The sequence below is a fragment of the Crassostrea angulata genome, chromosome 5, assembly GCF_025612915.1.
Source record: "Crassostrea angulata isolate pt1a10 chromosome 5, ASM2561291v2, whole genome shotgun sequence".
Taxonomy (NCBI): domain Eukaryota; kingdom Metazoa; phylum Mollusca; class Bivalvia; order Ostreida; family Ostreidae; genus Magallana; species Magallana angulata.
Genome location: NC_069115.1, coordinates 6,441,493 through 6,457,399, shown reverse-complemented (window position 1 = coordinate 6,457,399; position 15,907 = coordinate 6,441,493). Strand labels below are relative to the sequence as shown.

Below are 15,907 nucleotides of genomic sequence, written 5' to 3'. Positions count from 1 at the left end.
TTTCCTAGCCAAATGGTTCTTGAGAAGAAGATTTTTGAAATTTTTTAAATTTTTTTTTACAAATAATTTCTAATTATGGGAGACTTTATAAATATAGTTCACATGATATTGTGATGAAAAAAAAAGAATGGCTATTATTGTTTTTCATAATTTAACAAGGAATGACTATCAATATTTCTTCCACATATTGCAATCGTAATTCAAATGTGATTCATTCATGTTTGACCATATCACGCAAATGAATTCCGAACTTCTGCGCGAATTAAAAAATGACGATCGAATCCAAAGTGCATGGTATTACAATGGAAAAATCTTCGGACTGGACCAGAAAGGAGATCGTCATAAGTTTGACATATTAGACACTGTCGGAAGGAAGTTTTAAAAATCCTAATGTGAAATTCTGCGGGGTGTCCTAAATCGATCGGGATCGAGATTCGAAAAATCTTGACTTTGTTGTGATTGGTGGTGATCGGAGTCGAAATACTCTAAAAACAATGAATGAGTGTGTGAATGTAAGATCAGGTGCGTGTGTATTTGGGTTTAACCAGGGGCTGGTAAGTGGTTGCTTGCTTATAGGAAACTATCCATTTGTTTATTACTTTGTTTTATTTTTATGCTGTTTTTGTGTTCGTGTTCACAAGTTTATGCCATCGACTGATAATATTTTAATACAGGTAGCTATGGTGAACTGCACAAAACCTTCGAAAATATTCTCTACTCTGTCATTCTATATTGCTTTTTACATTATTTTTTCCAATGCCACAACCAGATAACATAACAATAGCTACTGTGAACTGTCAAGGGCTTGCAACTCTCAGTAAACGTAAAGATGTTATTAATTATTACAAACAAAAACAATATTCAATAATTTGTTTTCAAGATACACATTTTATTCCGGATAATGAACCATTCATTGAATCTCAGTGGGGATATAAATGTTATTTTAATTCTTACATGTCAAATTCAAGGGGTGTTTGTATTTTTTTTAACAACAATTTTGAGTTTAAAATCCATGGTGAAAAGAGGGACAGTGGGGGTAATTTACTTGCTTTAGATTTGTCCATTGAAGATAACAGGGTAACCCTCATAAACATATATGGCCCAAATTCAGATAACCCTCAATTTTATGAAAATATTAGAGATATATTTTTAGAATTCGACAACGAATACTATATATTATGTGGTGATTTTAATTTAGTGTTAAATCCTTTACAGGATTCCCATAATTATTGTAATATAAATAACCCTAAGGCTCGTTGTAAAGTTTTAGAAGTCATGGAGGATTTACAACTCCTTGATTACTATAGAGTTTTGCATCCAGATAAAAAAGCTTATACTTGGCGTAAAAAAAATCCATTAAAGCAAGGCCGTCTTGATTATTTTTTGATTTCTAATAGCTTGTCCAATTTAGTTGAGAACTGCGTAATAAAGCCAGGGTACAGGTCAGACCATTCTATTGTTTTACTTGAAATTAAATTTAATCCCTTTAAGAGAGGACGTGGTCTTTGGAAATTTAATAATAGTCTTTTGACTGATAAAGAGTATGTGTCAAAGGTCAAAGAAACTATTCATTCTGTAAGTAGTCAATATTTAGAAAACATAGGAAGTTGCGATTTTCAGTGTAAAAATGGTATTAATGAAAGTTTATATTTGGAAGTATTAATGATGGAAATAAGGGGGGTTACTATATCTTATTCGGCATATAAGAAAAAGGAAAAAGACAATAGAGAAAAATTATTGCTACAGGAAATTGAGGCTCTGGAGTTAAATAATTCTATTGACATTGAATTGTTGGATGAAAAAAAAAATGCTTTAGAAAATCTTCGCAAAGAAAAATTACAAGGTCATATGATAAGATCACATGCTCTTTGGTTAGAAGAAGGTGAAAAACCTTCGAAATATTTTTGTAATTTAGAATCCCGTAATTTTTTAAACAAAACTATAAAAAAAATTGAAGTGGATGGTACAGGAATGGTATATGACCAATCAGAAATATTAGACAATGTAAAAAATTATTATGAAAATCTATATTCATGCAATGATGCAAATTTAGTCAATGTAGATTTGGAGAATATTATCTATAACTACAACTCACCTAAGTTAGAAAAGCAGGTGGCCAAAAGTTTAGATAAAGACATTGTGGAAGCAGAGGTACTTACTGTAATAAAACATATGAAAAACAACAAATCTCCTGGAAGCGATGGATATACTGCTGAATTTTTTAAATTTTTTTGGAAAGATTTAAAACATTTTGTTGTAAGAGCAATTAATTGTATTTTCTTCAAAAAGGAGCTCCCCATCTCACAAAGACTTGGTGTTATTTCATGCTTACCAAAAGGTGATAAGCCTAGACAATTTTTAAAAAATTGGCGACCAATTACTCTTTTAAATGTATTGTATAAAATTATTTCAGGATGTATAAGCTTGAGAATAAAGAAAGTCCTAGACTCGCTGATATCAGATACACAGTCTGGCTTTCTAAAGGGTAGATACATAGGGGAAAACACTAGATTTATCTATGATATAATGTCTTATACTGAATTTAAAAATATTCCAGGTCTTTTAGTTCTTATAGATTTTGAAAAAGCCTTTGACTCAATGTCTTGGTCTTTTATATATAAAGTTCTAGAGTTTTTTGGTTTTGGAGACAATATTATACAGTGGATAAAGATTTTAAACACCAATTTTACGGCCACTATATTACAGAGTGGCTTTTTATCAAAACAATTTGATATACAGAGGGGTTGTAGACAAGGAGACCCTGTTGCTCCATATTTATTTATCCTATGTGCTGAGATCCTTGCAATGCTGATTAAGCAAAACAAGGACATAAAGGGTATTTGTATAAATAACAAAGAACACAAAATATCACAATATGCAGATGACACTTCACTAGTCCTTGATGGTTCACCTAAATCTCTTTTTGCAGCTTTAGATACAATTGATTTTTATTCCAGTTTTTCTGGCTTGAAGATAAATACTTGTAAGACAAAAATAATTTGGATTGGTTCCAAAAAATTTTCTGATCAAGTCTATCATCATACAAGATGGAAATTGGATTGGGGATCTACAACCTTTAATCTTTTAGGTATTCAGTTTTCAGTTGATCTTAAAGAAATTATAGATATTAATTTTGGGCTTCAAATCCCAAAAATTTCTGCACTCATTGAACAGTGGAAAAGAAGAATTCTTACTCCTATTGGCAGAGTTACTGTTATTAAAAGTTTGCTTATCCCAAAATTAAACCATTTATTTATTTCACTGCCTACTCCAAAAAGGGAGACAATTTTATACCTTTGAATTTTTGTGGAAATCTAAGGTAGATAAAGTTAAGAGATCAATTATAACACAGGACTATTTTTCAGGGGGTATTAAAATGGTGGATATAAACAACTTTATTACAGCCCTTAAATGTTCATGGATAAAAAGGTTAACAAAATCATATAAACCTTGGATGGATATTTTTTACACCATCAATGGACATGATTTTTTACAGAAATTATATGATTTTGGAGACACTTTTGTATTGGAATGTCTACATAAAGAAAACAATGCTTTTTGGAAAGATGTTCTCTATTCTTGGTCATGTTATATAAAAACTATTAATAACCACCCAACCATTAAAGACAACATTTTAAATGTTCCAGTATGGTATAATTCCAATATAAAAGTAGCCAACAAAACAATCTTTTATAAATCCTGGTATAAAAGTGGGGTAAAGGTAGTGCAAGATTTTCTTGATGAGGATTGTAATGTTTTAGCTTTTGATGTATTTAAACGCATATATAACCTCAATGACATATGTATTATGCAATATAATAGCATTACAACATCGATTTTTAAATATTTGAAACTATTATCTATTGACAGGAGTTCTGTAAAAAGAATTCCTAATCCATGTATGCCAGTTTTTTTGCAACCTGTTTTAATATCAGAAAAATGTACCAAAATTATTTACAACTATTTGAATGAGAAAGATGATGTACCAACTGCTATAAATAAATGGAGGACAGAACTAACTCCATATGGTGTTGATGATATTTCAGTAAATGATGTTTTTAAGATTTGTTTTAAAACAACTCATGATTCTTCTGTTCAGTGGTTACAGTTTAGAATTTTACACAGAATTCTTCCAGTTGGGTATTACCTTAAAAAAAATTAATATCAAGTCTTTAGACAGCTGTGGATTTTGTAAGAAAAATGTAGAAACCATAGTCCATGTTTTTTTTTCTTGTGATATTATACATACTCTGTGGAGTGAACTGAGTCTTCATATTTACAGAAAGACTTCTGAAAGGATTGGGTTTAATGTATTAAATATCATGTTCGGTGAAGCTCCATTAACATGTCATAACAAAGTTATTAAGGTCTTCCGTTTTCCAACGGAAGACCTTATTGTTTTCGTTCGGTTTCTTTTTCCCTATTATTATTTTTTTTCTTCTTACAAAATTTGTGCACGCGATTTCTCCGAAATGGCTCGGCCGATTTTCATGAAACTTTAAGATCTAATAGATATTGATTTGAACTTAATATATATTTTTTTATTTTGATGACGTCATATCCGTTTTAGAGATATTGACGTTTTAGCAATTTTTAGGGGGTCATCTTGTCCATCGAACTCCTCATAAACAAAAAAAGATATCAAATTCAAATTTTCACTAAATTGTAGAGGAATGATTGTAGTTTTGCATAAAGTGAATCATTAATGTCTGGCACAAAAGACGCCGAAGCTCGCCTGGACCCGAAAATTGAGATATAAAAAATGTAGTGATTTTTCTTGGTTTTCCTTATGTATCTCTTTTCCCGAAAATATTTTGTTAAGACATGTAGAACAATTAAAATTTATATTTAAAAGAGCTTTCATTTGACACCAAAAAAAAGGGGCTGGCCCCTCAAATTAGGGGTTAAAACGTCTCTAAAGTCTTTCTTACATAGCAATTTACTTAGAAATATTTTTTAATATGTTTAAGAAGCAAAAATGTTTATCTTATAGATATTTAACAAATCATTTTATAAAATATTTCATGCGTTACGTAATTAGGGATTTTAAGGGGCCAGAAGTCCAAAATATCGGTCACATGTATCACAAAAAGGAGAAATATTTTGAAATGCAATATAGAATAAAAGATGCTTAGAATGCTTATCTAAACAATATTCAACCATCAAAAAATCGTTCAGTTGCCCCAATAAGGAGATAAGGGGTCAGCCCCTAAAACGGTCTTTTCCAAATAGCTCAAGAACGGTAACGAATTTCTAAACACTTGTTGAACAAAATATGTTTGATTTTAATAGTTCTTTCGTTTGTCATCAAGAAAAAGGGGATGGCCCCTCAAATTAGGGGCCAAAATGGCTCTGAAGTCTTTTATCCATAGCATTTTACTGAGAAATATTTTGTAATATGTTTAAGAAGCAAAAATGTTCATCTTATAGATATTTAACAAATCATTATAAAAAAAATTCATGCGTTACGTAATTTAGAGTTTTAAGGGGCCAGAAGTCCAAAATGTCGATCACTTCTATCACAAAAAGGAGAAATATTTGAAAAGCAACATAGCATAAAAATGCTTAGAATGCTTATCTAAACAATATTCAACCATCAAAAAATCGTTCCGTGGCCCCAATAAGGAGATAAGGGGTCAGCCCCTAAAACGGTCTTTTCCAAATAGCTCAAGAACGGTAAGGAATTTCTAAACAATTGTGGAACAAAATATGTTTAATTTTAACAGACCTTTCATTTGACATCAAGAAAAAGGGGCTAGCCCCTCAAATTAGGGGCTTAAAGGTCTCTTAAACATTTCATCCATAGCACTGTACTGAGAAATATTTTGTAATATGATAAGAAGCAAAAATGGATTTTAAGGGGCTAGAAATCTTTTGATAATAACTTTTAATTGTGAAGTACTTTGTTATACATAAAACAATTATGTTAATTGAAACATTATTAACCTATAAATGACAACTGTTTACTCTTTTGTTACGTAATTAGGGATTTTAAGGGACCAGAAGTCAGAAATTTCGATCTTCAAAACAAAACATTCTTAAAAATAATTAATGTGCTTAAGAATATGAAACAATCAGTTTATTTGTTAACCGGTCCCTAAAAGAAGTAATAGGGTCGGTCGCTAAAATGATCTTTTCCAGATATCTCGAGAACGGTTTATATATAATATAACACTTGTTGAACAAAATGTGTTTGACATGATATGAGCTTTCTTTTGACATCAAGAAAAAGGGGCTGCCCCTTCAAATTCAAGATCCAAAGGGGTATATAATCCTTCATCCATTGCACTTTAGCCCCCCCCCCCCCCCCCCCCCTCCGCATTTCCTGATATGTTTCGTTAATGAAGATAAAAGGTAATTTCATTTTCTCTTCTGAAAATCGGACGGAAGACCTCCTCGTTGCTCGCAACGAGATCGTGTCTAGTTAATTATATTATTCTATCTATGAAACAATACTTATTTTCTTGTCTGATGTTGAACAAGGTGCCAACAATAATTGGTTTTCTTGGTCATTTAAAGATAAAATATAATGTTGAAAGATATGCTGCAATTCAAAGTTCTAAAGTGCATAAATTTGAAAAACAGTGGGATAGTTGGAAAGAAATATTTGACTAATAATTTTTCTCTTTGTCTCTTATTTGTTTTATGTTTTGTTTTTTCTTTCTTGTGTATTATGAACTTTACAACAATTTTTTTCTTTTCCTGACTTTTTTGTTTTTTGTTGTTATTTGTTATTACTTTTTTTTTTCAAGCAAGTAACCACTGCTTAGCGCAATTAAAAAACATTTATTATTTAAAATATGATGGCGAGTGTGTGAGTTGGTGTGTTTGTGTGTGGTTTTTGAGGGTGTAATTGTGTGTATGCTTGTATTTCAAAAAATAAATAAATTATAAAAAAAAAAAAAAATGTGATTCATTCTCCTAGTAATATTCATACCCAGTGTATACTGAGCGCCATATGTCAATTGCATAAGGGAATGTCTTAGTATTTATCGCTGGATTGTTGAAAAGCCCTGAGAAATTACTATAACAAGAGGCTCACAGGCCACATCGCTCAAATGAGCAACACAATACATAAGAAAACCAGCTTTATGAAGTCATATCCAAAATGTTGGGACAATGAATGAGTAAAATTGGTCCTGTTTTAAAAGATTTTCAAAATTTTCTATAGATATTCATATGTAACTAGATGATTTCATAGTTATATCACATATTGAGCATTACCATTCTCAAAAAGATCTTCAACAACTGTACATATAAATATAAACCTACATCAAACTTTGAACCCCTTGTGTGGCCCACATCCAGGTTCACAGTCAAAACAACTGAGAATCAACAAATGTCAGTATGATAAATTTATTTCCTATGTAAAAATTTGACCATCCCTTTCAGTATAGTCTCATCGGATTTTAATTGATTTTTAAAGATTTATCTCTTATGTATTACACTACCTGAGGATGCTTCCATTCAAGTGACAGCTTTTCTTCTTGATTGATTTTCAAAACGTAGATATTTCTCTTTACATTCCTATGTATTCGCCCCCCCCCCCCCCCACCATGGTGGCCTTATCTTACCGAAAGGGATTATCGCTTGAACGAAATAGAATCTACTACCTGAGAGTGCTTCCTCACAAGTCACAGCTCTCTGGCCAATTGGTTTTGAATGAAGATTTTTAAAGAATTTTCTCTATACAGTCAACCTTCGTTATCTGGAACTAGATGGGACCGTTTAAAAACTTTGAGATATCCGAGTATTCGAGATATCAAGGTAAAATAAGTGGTTGTGACTTACAAGTTCAACTGTATATTCCTATGTAACAAGAGATGTTTGTGAAACACTTATGCCCCCTTCGAAGGGGGGCATAAAAATTTGAATGACGCATGACGACAGATTAAGACCAATAGTTCAGGTGACCTAATGAGTAGAGGTATAACAATCAACAATGAGGGTAACTAAAAGACCTAAACAGTGATTGACACTTACTTTGGTTTCCATACATATTATTCCCAGGGTATTTGGAAACATTACTGAGAAGGGAATTTTTGCAATGAGCTCATATCCAACCCGCCTAAGAACACCATCATCAAGTTGATCTTCCAAACATTCAGACGAAACATTGTTGATAGGTTTCCCTTTCGCCTATAAATATGCAATATATCAAGAATTTCATACAACTCAAGCTGAACAAAAATAGATTCTAATGAATCTAATTACCTTATTTTGTCAAAAATATCTTAAAATATTTTATATGCATTATAATATTTATCCACTGTTCCTTGCATCAAAACTTTAACCAGCTCAAAAAACCTTGACCTCATTCAGCGTCCGAAACCTATGGCTCAGATTCAGTATTCAAGCCTGTCAGGTGCATCAGTATAAAAGGCGCACCATCCATGCAAATTTGGTTAGGACCAGTAATAACTAAGATATAATCATCAGAGGGCACAGGCACCAAAAACTTTAACCTCCTCCAAAACTTTTACCTCCTCCAGCATCTGAAATTCATTGCCAAAATTCAGCATCCAAATCTTTTAAGTCCATATTAAGTAGGTCCAGATGCATGATCCAAGCAAGTTTGGTGAAGACAGACATTATAGAACATAGAATTGTGAGCAAAGCTCTATATCCTGCTTATAACTCGAAGCTTGAGAATGCGAGACTGTTTGCCTGAAAGACCATTCGCTGTGAGACGTTTCGCCCCAAGATGTTTCTCACTGTTTAATTACAGGAAACTCTCGATAGCTCGAAGTCCATGGGACCTAGGAAAAACTTAGAGGTTTCAAGAGTTCAGAATTTTCCGGGTTGACCAACGGGTTTCAAAATTAGTCTTACTGGATGTTACGATTAAGCCATTTATTTAGTGCTAACCTTACGCACGTGTTTAAACAACGTTTTCTTTTCAGTTACAAGTTTCAGAACTTGATGTTTAAAAACAAAATACAGACGAATATTGAATAAATTCATGATGATTATTTATTTAATGCATCATATTAAGACCAGATTGCTTAGTACTACTGGAATGCAAGACAATCGACATGTCATAAATGAGATGACTGAGTATCACCCATTGTTCCTTCACCAGCTGTTTGAGCTTGTTCAGCAATAATCATTATAATGACAATGATTCTGATAAGCATAATTTTTACAGTTTTATAATTCTACAAAATTTCTCCAAAATATCGTTAAACGGTTTGTGTTAATTATAGATTAGGTATCAGTATGGTCAATCATCAAAGTTTTAACAATTATCACCTTGCAAGACAAGTGTCGCCTGAATAACTAATCCGTGACACGGTTCCGGTCTAATGCCTGGAGCCATTTAAATGACCAAGTAGGTGTTAATTAGGAAAAGCACTTGGAGATACACAGCGACTTGGAGAATTCAAGAGTAAATTTGCTTAGTCATATAAAGGAAAAAAATCGGGACCCTAGACTCACTTCGAGCGAACAAAGTTCGAGCCATCGAGAGTTACCTGTATGTGGTAACAATAAATTAATATTAATTTAATATTAATATAAATTATCAATATTTGTTTTTGTACTGTTTGTATTATTATTCCAATATGTACCTACTAGATTCCATAATTAATTAACACCCATAAAACCATCTTAGGTGAGCTAAAAACTTTAACCTGCTCCAAAAACCTTAACCTTCTACAGCATCTGAAATTCATGGCTCAGATTCAGCATGATAGTCTTGCAAGTTCATAAGTAGGTCCAGATACACAATCACTGCAAGTAATTTTAGCAGAAGTCTGTTAATTATTACTACATTCTTAAATTATGTGTTGAATGGCCATTAAATACCTCAACTACAAACAACAGTGTGTTTTCCTTTTTGGTTGGCATAGTTGATGGTGTTGGAGCAAATCCGTACTCTAAATCTGGAGTGCTACTCACTATTTTCTCACCAAAAACAAAAGACCTTTTGACCACAGCTCTGAAATATAGCACAAAAAATCATTGCTAGCTTCAACAAGGCATCACCTTCAAGAGACCATCACCATTATTCCAATTACATTATAACAAAAAATCAATTCTACTACGAATTAAAAATTTATACAGGGGTCTTGATGTATCATATTATATAAACAAGAGGCCCATGGGGCCACATCGCTCACCTGAGCAACAATGGCTTAATATCCATGGGCATTCAAAGAATATTGTGCCATTATGGCCCCTCGGTAGAATAACAAAAAAATAAAAGATACCGTAAAGTATCTAAATTTTACACTTATTTTTGCATACACTTAATCTTTAACATTACACCTTAATGAAAATAAGATCCTATGCAAGAAATTTAACTAAATTTTTGGTAGAGGTTTACGATTAACTTCCAGTTCCCTTTATCTAAGCCCCCCCCCCCCCCCCACCACTTTATAAGGCGATCAAAATACATGAGAGCATAAAGGTAACATATTTTTCAGACAAATCATTTATGCTGAAATTTAGTCAAAAAAAAAATCCTATGATACTTTGATTCAAACGACACGTCGAACTAATTGCTTTAAAATGGCATATCAAACTGCAAGTAACATTATCAGTGTATGATGCACATTATGTCCTTGATATTGCTACCAATTATTATTAATGATGCACATTTAAACAATTACGCTTTATATTTATGCATTGTATTTTCAAATACCGGTAACATCTATTTAAAGTTGCTTGCATTGTATACAATTCCGGATATCGCATGTTATGCAAGTTTTATGAGAGTAAACTAACCTGACTTTGTCACAAATATTTTATTCCCATGTATTAAAATAAATATCCACTCTGACCATCGCCAGTGTATTCACCCTTATGTAATCAGCCACCTGTTGACTTGGGGCGTGGTTAATGTTTAACAATTTCTGGTGTCAGAAGCATGCATCGGTCTCGTGTCGGACTTCAAAGGGGGATCTCAAGTGCAGAAAGCTTAGCAATTACTATGATTTAATGATATTGTTTACTTTGTATCCAGTAATGCAGTTACACGCTATTGTTCAACATAGACACTGTTAGAAATAGATTGATCATTTGTACAACTTGATGATGACGATATACAACATACATACGTTTCCAAATTTTTTTATTCAAAAACTGTTAAAATAAAAGAATTGGACAATAATTAATTAATTAATGAAATATAATCACTCTTATAACAGTACATACATGTACACAGGAAATGAACATGCCGTATGGATCTCAGCTTTAGGGAATGATTACTATAGTATTAGAACAACCGATGTCAGCCTATTGTACATGTTGTATAAACAATAGTATTGATAATTGCTGATTACATATTTTAAGATTGCATTTGACAACAAAATATTTCTTAATTATACTTTCTACTAACTCTAACAACTCTTCACTATTAAACTAATCAAAATTAAAAACATTACCCAAACATACTGCAATAATTTTTTCCATTCAAATTTGGTTTTAATTTTACTGCGCAATGTTATGTTCCCACTAGTGATTCTAACCAATGTATTGACAGGCATATCGCTCTATTGTACTAAGGCCCACCCATTATTTTCATCTTTATTCAAAAACAACAAATGGCTACAAAGATGATTTTCTGCTGCAATAATTTTTAAAGAACAACGATGTTTTTATCCTCAAAATAAAACAAAAATCAAAACAAGCTAAAACCACCGCCACAAGTGAAAATTTCAACGCATTGAAATACGAGGGTCAATAAAAAAATACGAAGACTTCTGTCATAGCTATGTTACTTAACGTCATATCATTACTAAATTTGGTAGACATAATTAGCAATACTTTCAAACAATTTGCAAGAAAAAAAGTAAAGATTAATTCCTTTATTTCTAAGAATTATTTAGAATCTAATCCTGCAAAAATGAGGTCACGGCGCACGGTCAAAATTTGTGGTATGTCAACAATTAACCATATAATGTTGAAAGTAATATCTCTATAAATTGGGCTTAAAACTAAATAATATTGAAACCTCAAAAGAAGTTTTGTCTTGGTATTCTATGTTCCAAATAATGGCGGGATATATTGTTTTGTAGAACAGATATTAGTTACTAAAGACAGATAGTCCTCTTTAGAATTAACTAAAAACATCGACGTCGCCGGACATCACGGCGCAACGAGAGGTACAAACAAAATGGAATTAACCCAGGAAAAAGCAGACAAACGCTGTGAAAATGCTTAATGGTGCAAAAAAAAGTCAACAATTATTTGCAAGATTGTGTTTAAGAGTAATAAATTTTGTGGGGGTGGTGGTAAGTGTATTTTGAATATAAAACAGTCCGAAAGAGAGTAGAATATCCGTAAGTATTGGGTCAAAAAATAAAGTAACGACGTTCAGGGTTATCCTTACTGTAAACTAAGAGAAACACGGTTAGAAAATAAAAACTTAAAAGAACTAACTTATGATTCTGGAACAAATGTGTGCAAATAAGCTATTAAGTGGTCCAGTGCCATTCTAAATTGTAAGGAGAAAGTCACAAGAGACTAAGCGTGATATAAAGACGGGGCATATCTATAAACTGTGCGTGTTTAATCTTGACGTCATGTTTTGAACATTACCGTGCACCGTGGGGACAAAACATGTTGTTTTTAAAAAGGGGTAACAAAATTACCGTGTCATCAAATGAACTAAAATTCGCAAATCAATAACATAAGCGTTGGTGCACAGATTAATCTGTTAAGTATGACTTTCATGAAAAATATATGATAGACAGCCACATTGTCTTCGTATTTTTTGATTGACCCTTGTATTTAACCTCAATTTACTTCACAAAATCGGCACAAATATATTTTGCATGTTTCTAATATTCCCTTCGCAAGGAAACTGTTACACAACAAGCGAATTCTTCTTTGTAACATTGACCCACTTATCATGCGTTCAAAATGGCTGTTTCCAATAAAGAACTAGACTGGTCCTCTGTCTTTAACCTGGTTTTCAATATATGAAATACCTAACCCGAAGTTATAAACTGGTTGACTTCCCTCTTTGTTATTTTCGTAAATTACTCAAATTTGAAACAGAATTAGCCCATAATTTTGGCAATTTATATTTTTCTTTCTTTAAGGAATATTTATGCTAAATTATGTTGAATTTGACTCAATTGTTCTTGAGAAGAATATTTTCAAAAATCAACCCCCTTTTTTTTTAATATTTTCAAGGTTTTCTCCGCTTTAAATAAAGATCGGTCTTTCATTTCTGCAATTCATATTCACTATATCATAAGGATGCTTTGTGCCAAATTTGGTTGCAATTGGCCAAGTTGGTTTTAGAGAAGAAGTTCAAAATGGGAAAAGTTTACAGACTGACAGAAGGACAATGGACAAACTGTGATCAGAAAAGCTAACTTGAGCTTTCAGTTAAGGTGAGCTAAAAACAAGAGGCCTATGGGCACAGTGCTCACCTGAAAAACAATAGTTATAATAAAATCAGCTAAATGGAGTCATAATACAAACTATCTGGACAACATTTCATAAAACATGTAGATCCTGTATATAAAGAAAATCCATTCTCTTTTCTAACAGGATAATTTTATAGTCATATCACATGTTGAGCATTGCAGTTCTCAAAAAGATCCTAAACAATTGTTTATATATGGGATATAAACCTACATCAAACTTTGTCCCCCGTGAGAGGCCAAAGAATCATCCAGGGGCCAAAATCTAACCATTATATAAATAGTGCCTGTTTGGGAGGGTAACAGTTGAAATTGACACCCCGAGAAAACCATTGTCAACCGACGCGAAGCGGAGGTTGACAATGGTTTTCGAGGGGTGTCAATTTCAACTGTTATCCTCCCAAACAGACACTATTTATTTTGTTATACTGAATGTCTTTTTTAAAATTTTTAAGAAAATTTTATTGCTTTTATATAGGAATAACGTGAATTCTACAGCGAACCGTACGCGCATAATTTTCGCGCATGTAACATTTTTTAATGTTACCCGTTGCCAAGTGCGTTGCTAACGCTGAGGGTAATAGTAAATATTATTAACTGCGTCTTAACCAATCAGATTTCAGTATTTAACATGAAAGTATAACAATATAAAGTATCACCTGGCTGATAGGTTTCTCAGTTGGCCTTAAAGGAAAAGAAAAACATGTCAGGACTATATAGTCAACATTCATATATACGTACGTGTTTTCCAAAAAGAAAAGCTCCGCAAACTTTATAAAATAATGCAGGTAAACACTTTCAACAGGTCGTTCTCTCTCAGCACTTCCTCCTGCATGCCTTTTCCCTTTACTTTTCTTTTTCTTGCTTTTCATTAGCTCCTTTTGTTTTAGAACTGCCACTGTCTCTTTAGGTGGATTTATTACCCTGCCTATTAATGACACGGTGGAGTACAAAAACCTCCTGGCAGCTACGTACCATACTTTTAACCTGTACAGAAAAAAAATATTAAATGATTATTCATATGGATCAACTGCTTCTATAACAATTATGAAAAGACAACCTTTTATTTTGAAATACATTATGTAGACTATATGAAAAATGTTCATCGAAAATGTGCCTCCTTTTGATCATGTTTGATTTTTTAAAGATGTATATTATGTCTCCCCTTTTGAAAGAGACTTATTATTTTTGTCAGTTTTCTTATTAAAGTATTCTGTTTCAGACAAAGGATTGAGATACATATTAAGGCATTTATAATTTCATACACAAAAAGCGCTGAAGCTGAGTAGGGCTCGATAGATAAATAGATAAGAAAGTGTTGTGATTTTGCATGTTTTCTAAGTGTAACCTTTTCTCCAAAATGTTTTGTTAAGACATGTAAAACAAGAGGCCAATGGGCCACATTGCTCACCTGAGCAACTATAGACATAACTAGAGCAGAGGTCATAGCAAAGCCACGAGTAGGTCTTCCGTTGTTGCTGCGAGTTTAAAATACATATTATTACATGTAAAACCATTGTAATGACTAAACTTAGTTCTGCTTTTGTTATAAATACATGTTGTGATTGAAAACCTGTATAAAAACCGTGTTTTGAAAAAGACAGGAAGAAAATGTTTCAGGAAAACTATTTGTTGAACACAGTTTGTGAAATTGTTTAAAAAAACTCTTTAAACAATGAGATAGCGAGTTAAATTTTTTAAAGGGTAGCAAGCATTGTTATATACGTTTACTCATGATTCATGTCAGGAATTGCATTTTTAAAAAACGAACCCGCCTAAAATACACGTAACTGTTTCTTTAGGATAACTTCTGTATTTTTCTCAAGACTATGAGCAAGTTTGAAATTGTTGCGTACTGGCAAAATTTGGTAAATAGTCAAAATTGATGGCATATCTACAACCCCTGACACACCAAAGCTGCGTCCTCGCGTCCTTAAATAATGTAAAACACCAAGGTAAACGCAGTAGAGTCTCCTACAATGCCGTAACAACGCAACGGCATCTTCGTTCGTTGCGGTGGGATCGCTTTGAACATTTAAGAACGCCATGCGACGGCGCGCACTTTGAACATGCACAAAGTACACAGCGTGGCTCTGTATTCTGATAAACACGCCATAGAAGAGTAGTGAGGTTGCCATGACAGCGCAACGTAAGATCTCCAACAGCGCAACGAGAGCTCCGTCGGCATGCTCAAGGAACGCAGCTTATCGCAGTGTATATGCAGTGATAAGTCAATTGCGCTTGCACAGAGACCTCACGTAGTCCTTTGGGATCTCACTGCATCTGTATTGCGATCTCACTGCGCATCCACAGCATTTGAATAAGTTGTTTTTTATTTGGCTGTGTTCACACAGCTACCCCAAAGAACTGTTGCTGCATTCATCGCGCTCTCGTGATGTTTCTTCTGCGTTTATACAGCGCTCCCATGGTGTTTCTAGTGCGTTGTCATCAAGAACATGAAAAATCGAAAAATTGCTTTTGTGCAATAGTAAGCGATGTAATAATAATCAAACTGGATGTGGATGACT

General features: G+C 33.0%; 1 protein-coding gene across 3 annotated transcripts in view; it reads right to left on the bottom strand.

Moving 5' to 3' along the window:
- The window catches only part of LOC128184209 (uncharacterized), a 33,848-nt gene that overhangs the window by 7,493 nt on the left and 10,448 nt on the right, over positions 1–15,907 (bottom strand). For all 3 annotated transcript variants that reach the window (XR_008243705.1, XR_008243706.1, XM_052853580.1), the window contains exons 4-6: positions 14,121–14,366; positions 9,808–9,940; positions 7,984–8,139 (exon numbers count right to left, since the gene is read on the bottom strand). Coding sequence is in view for 1 of the 3 variants with exons in the window: in XM_052853580.1 (XP_052709540.1) it covers positions 7,984–8,139; positions 9,808–9,940; positions 14,121–14,366 (535 nt within the window). In the remaining 2 variants the exon portion in view is untranslated. The remainder of the gene's footprint in view (positions 1–7,983; positions 8,140–9,807; positions 9,941–14,120; positions 14,367–15,907) is intronic.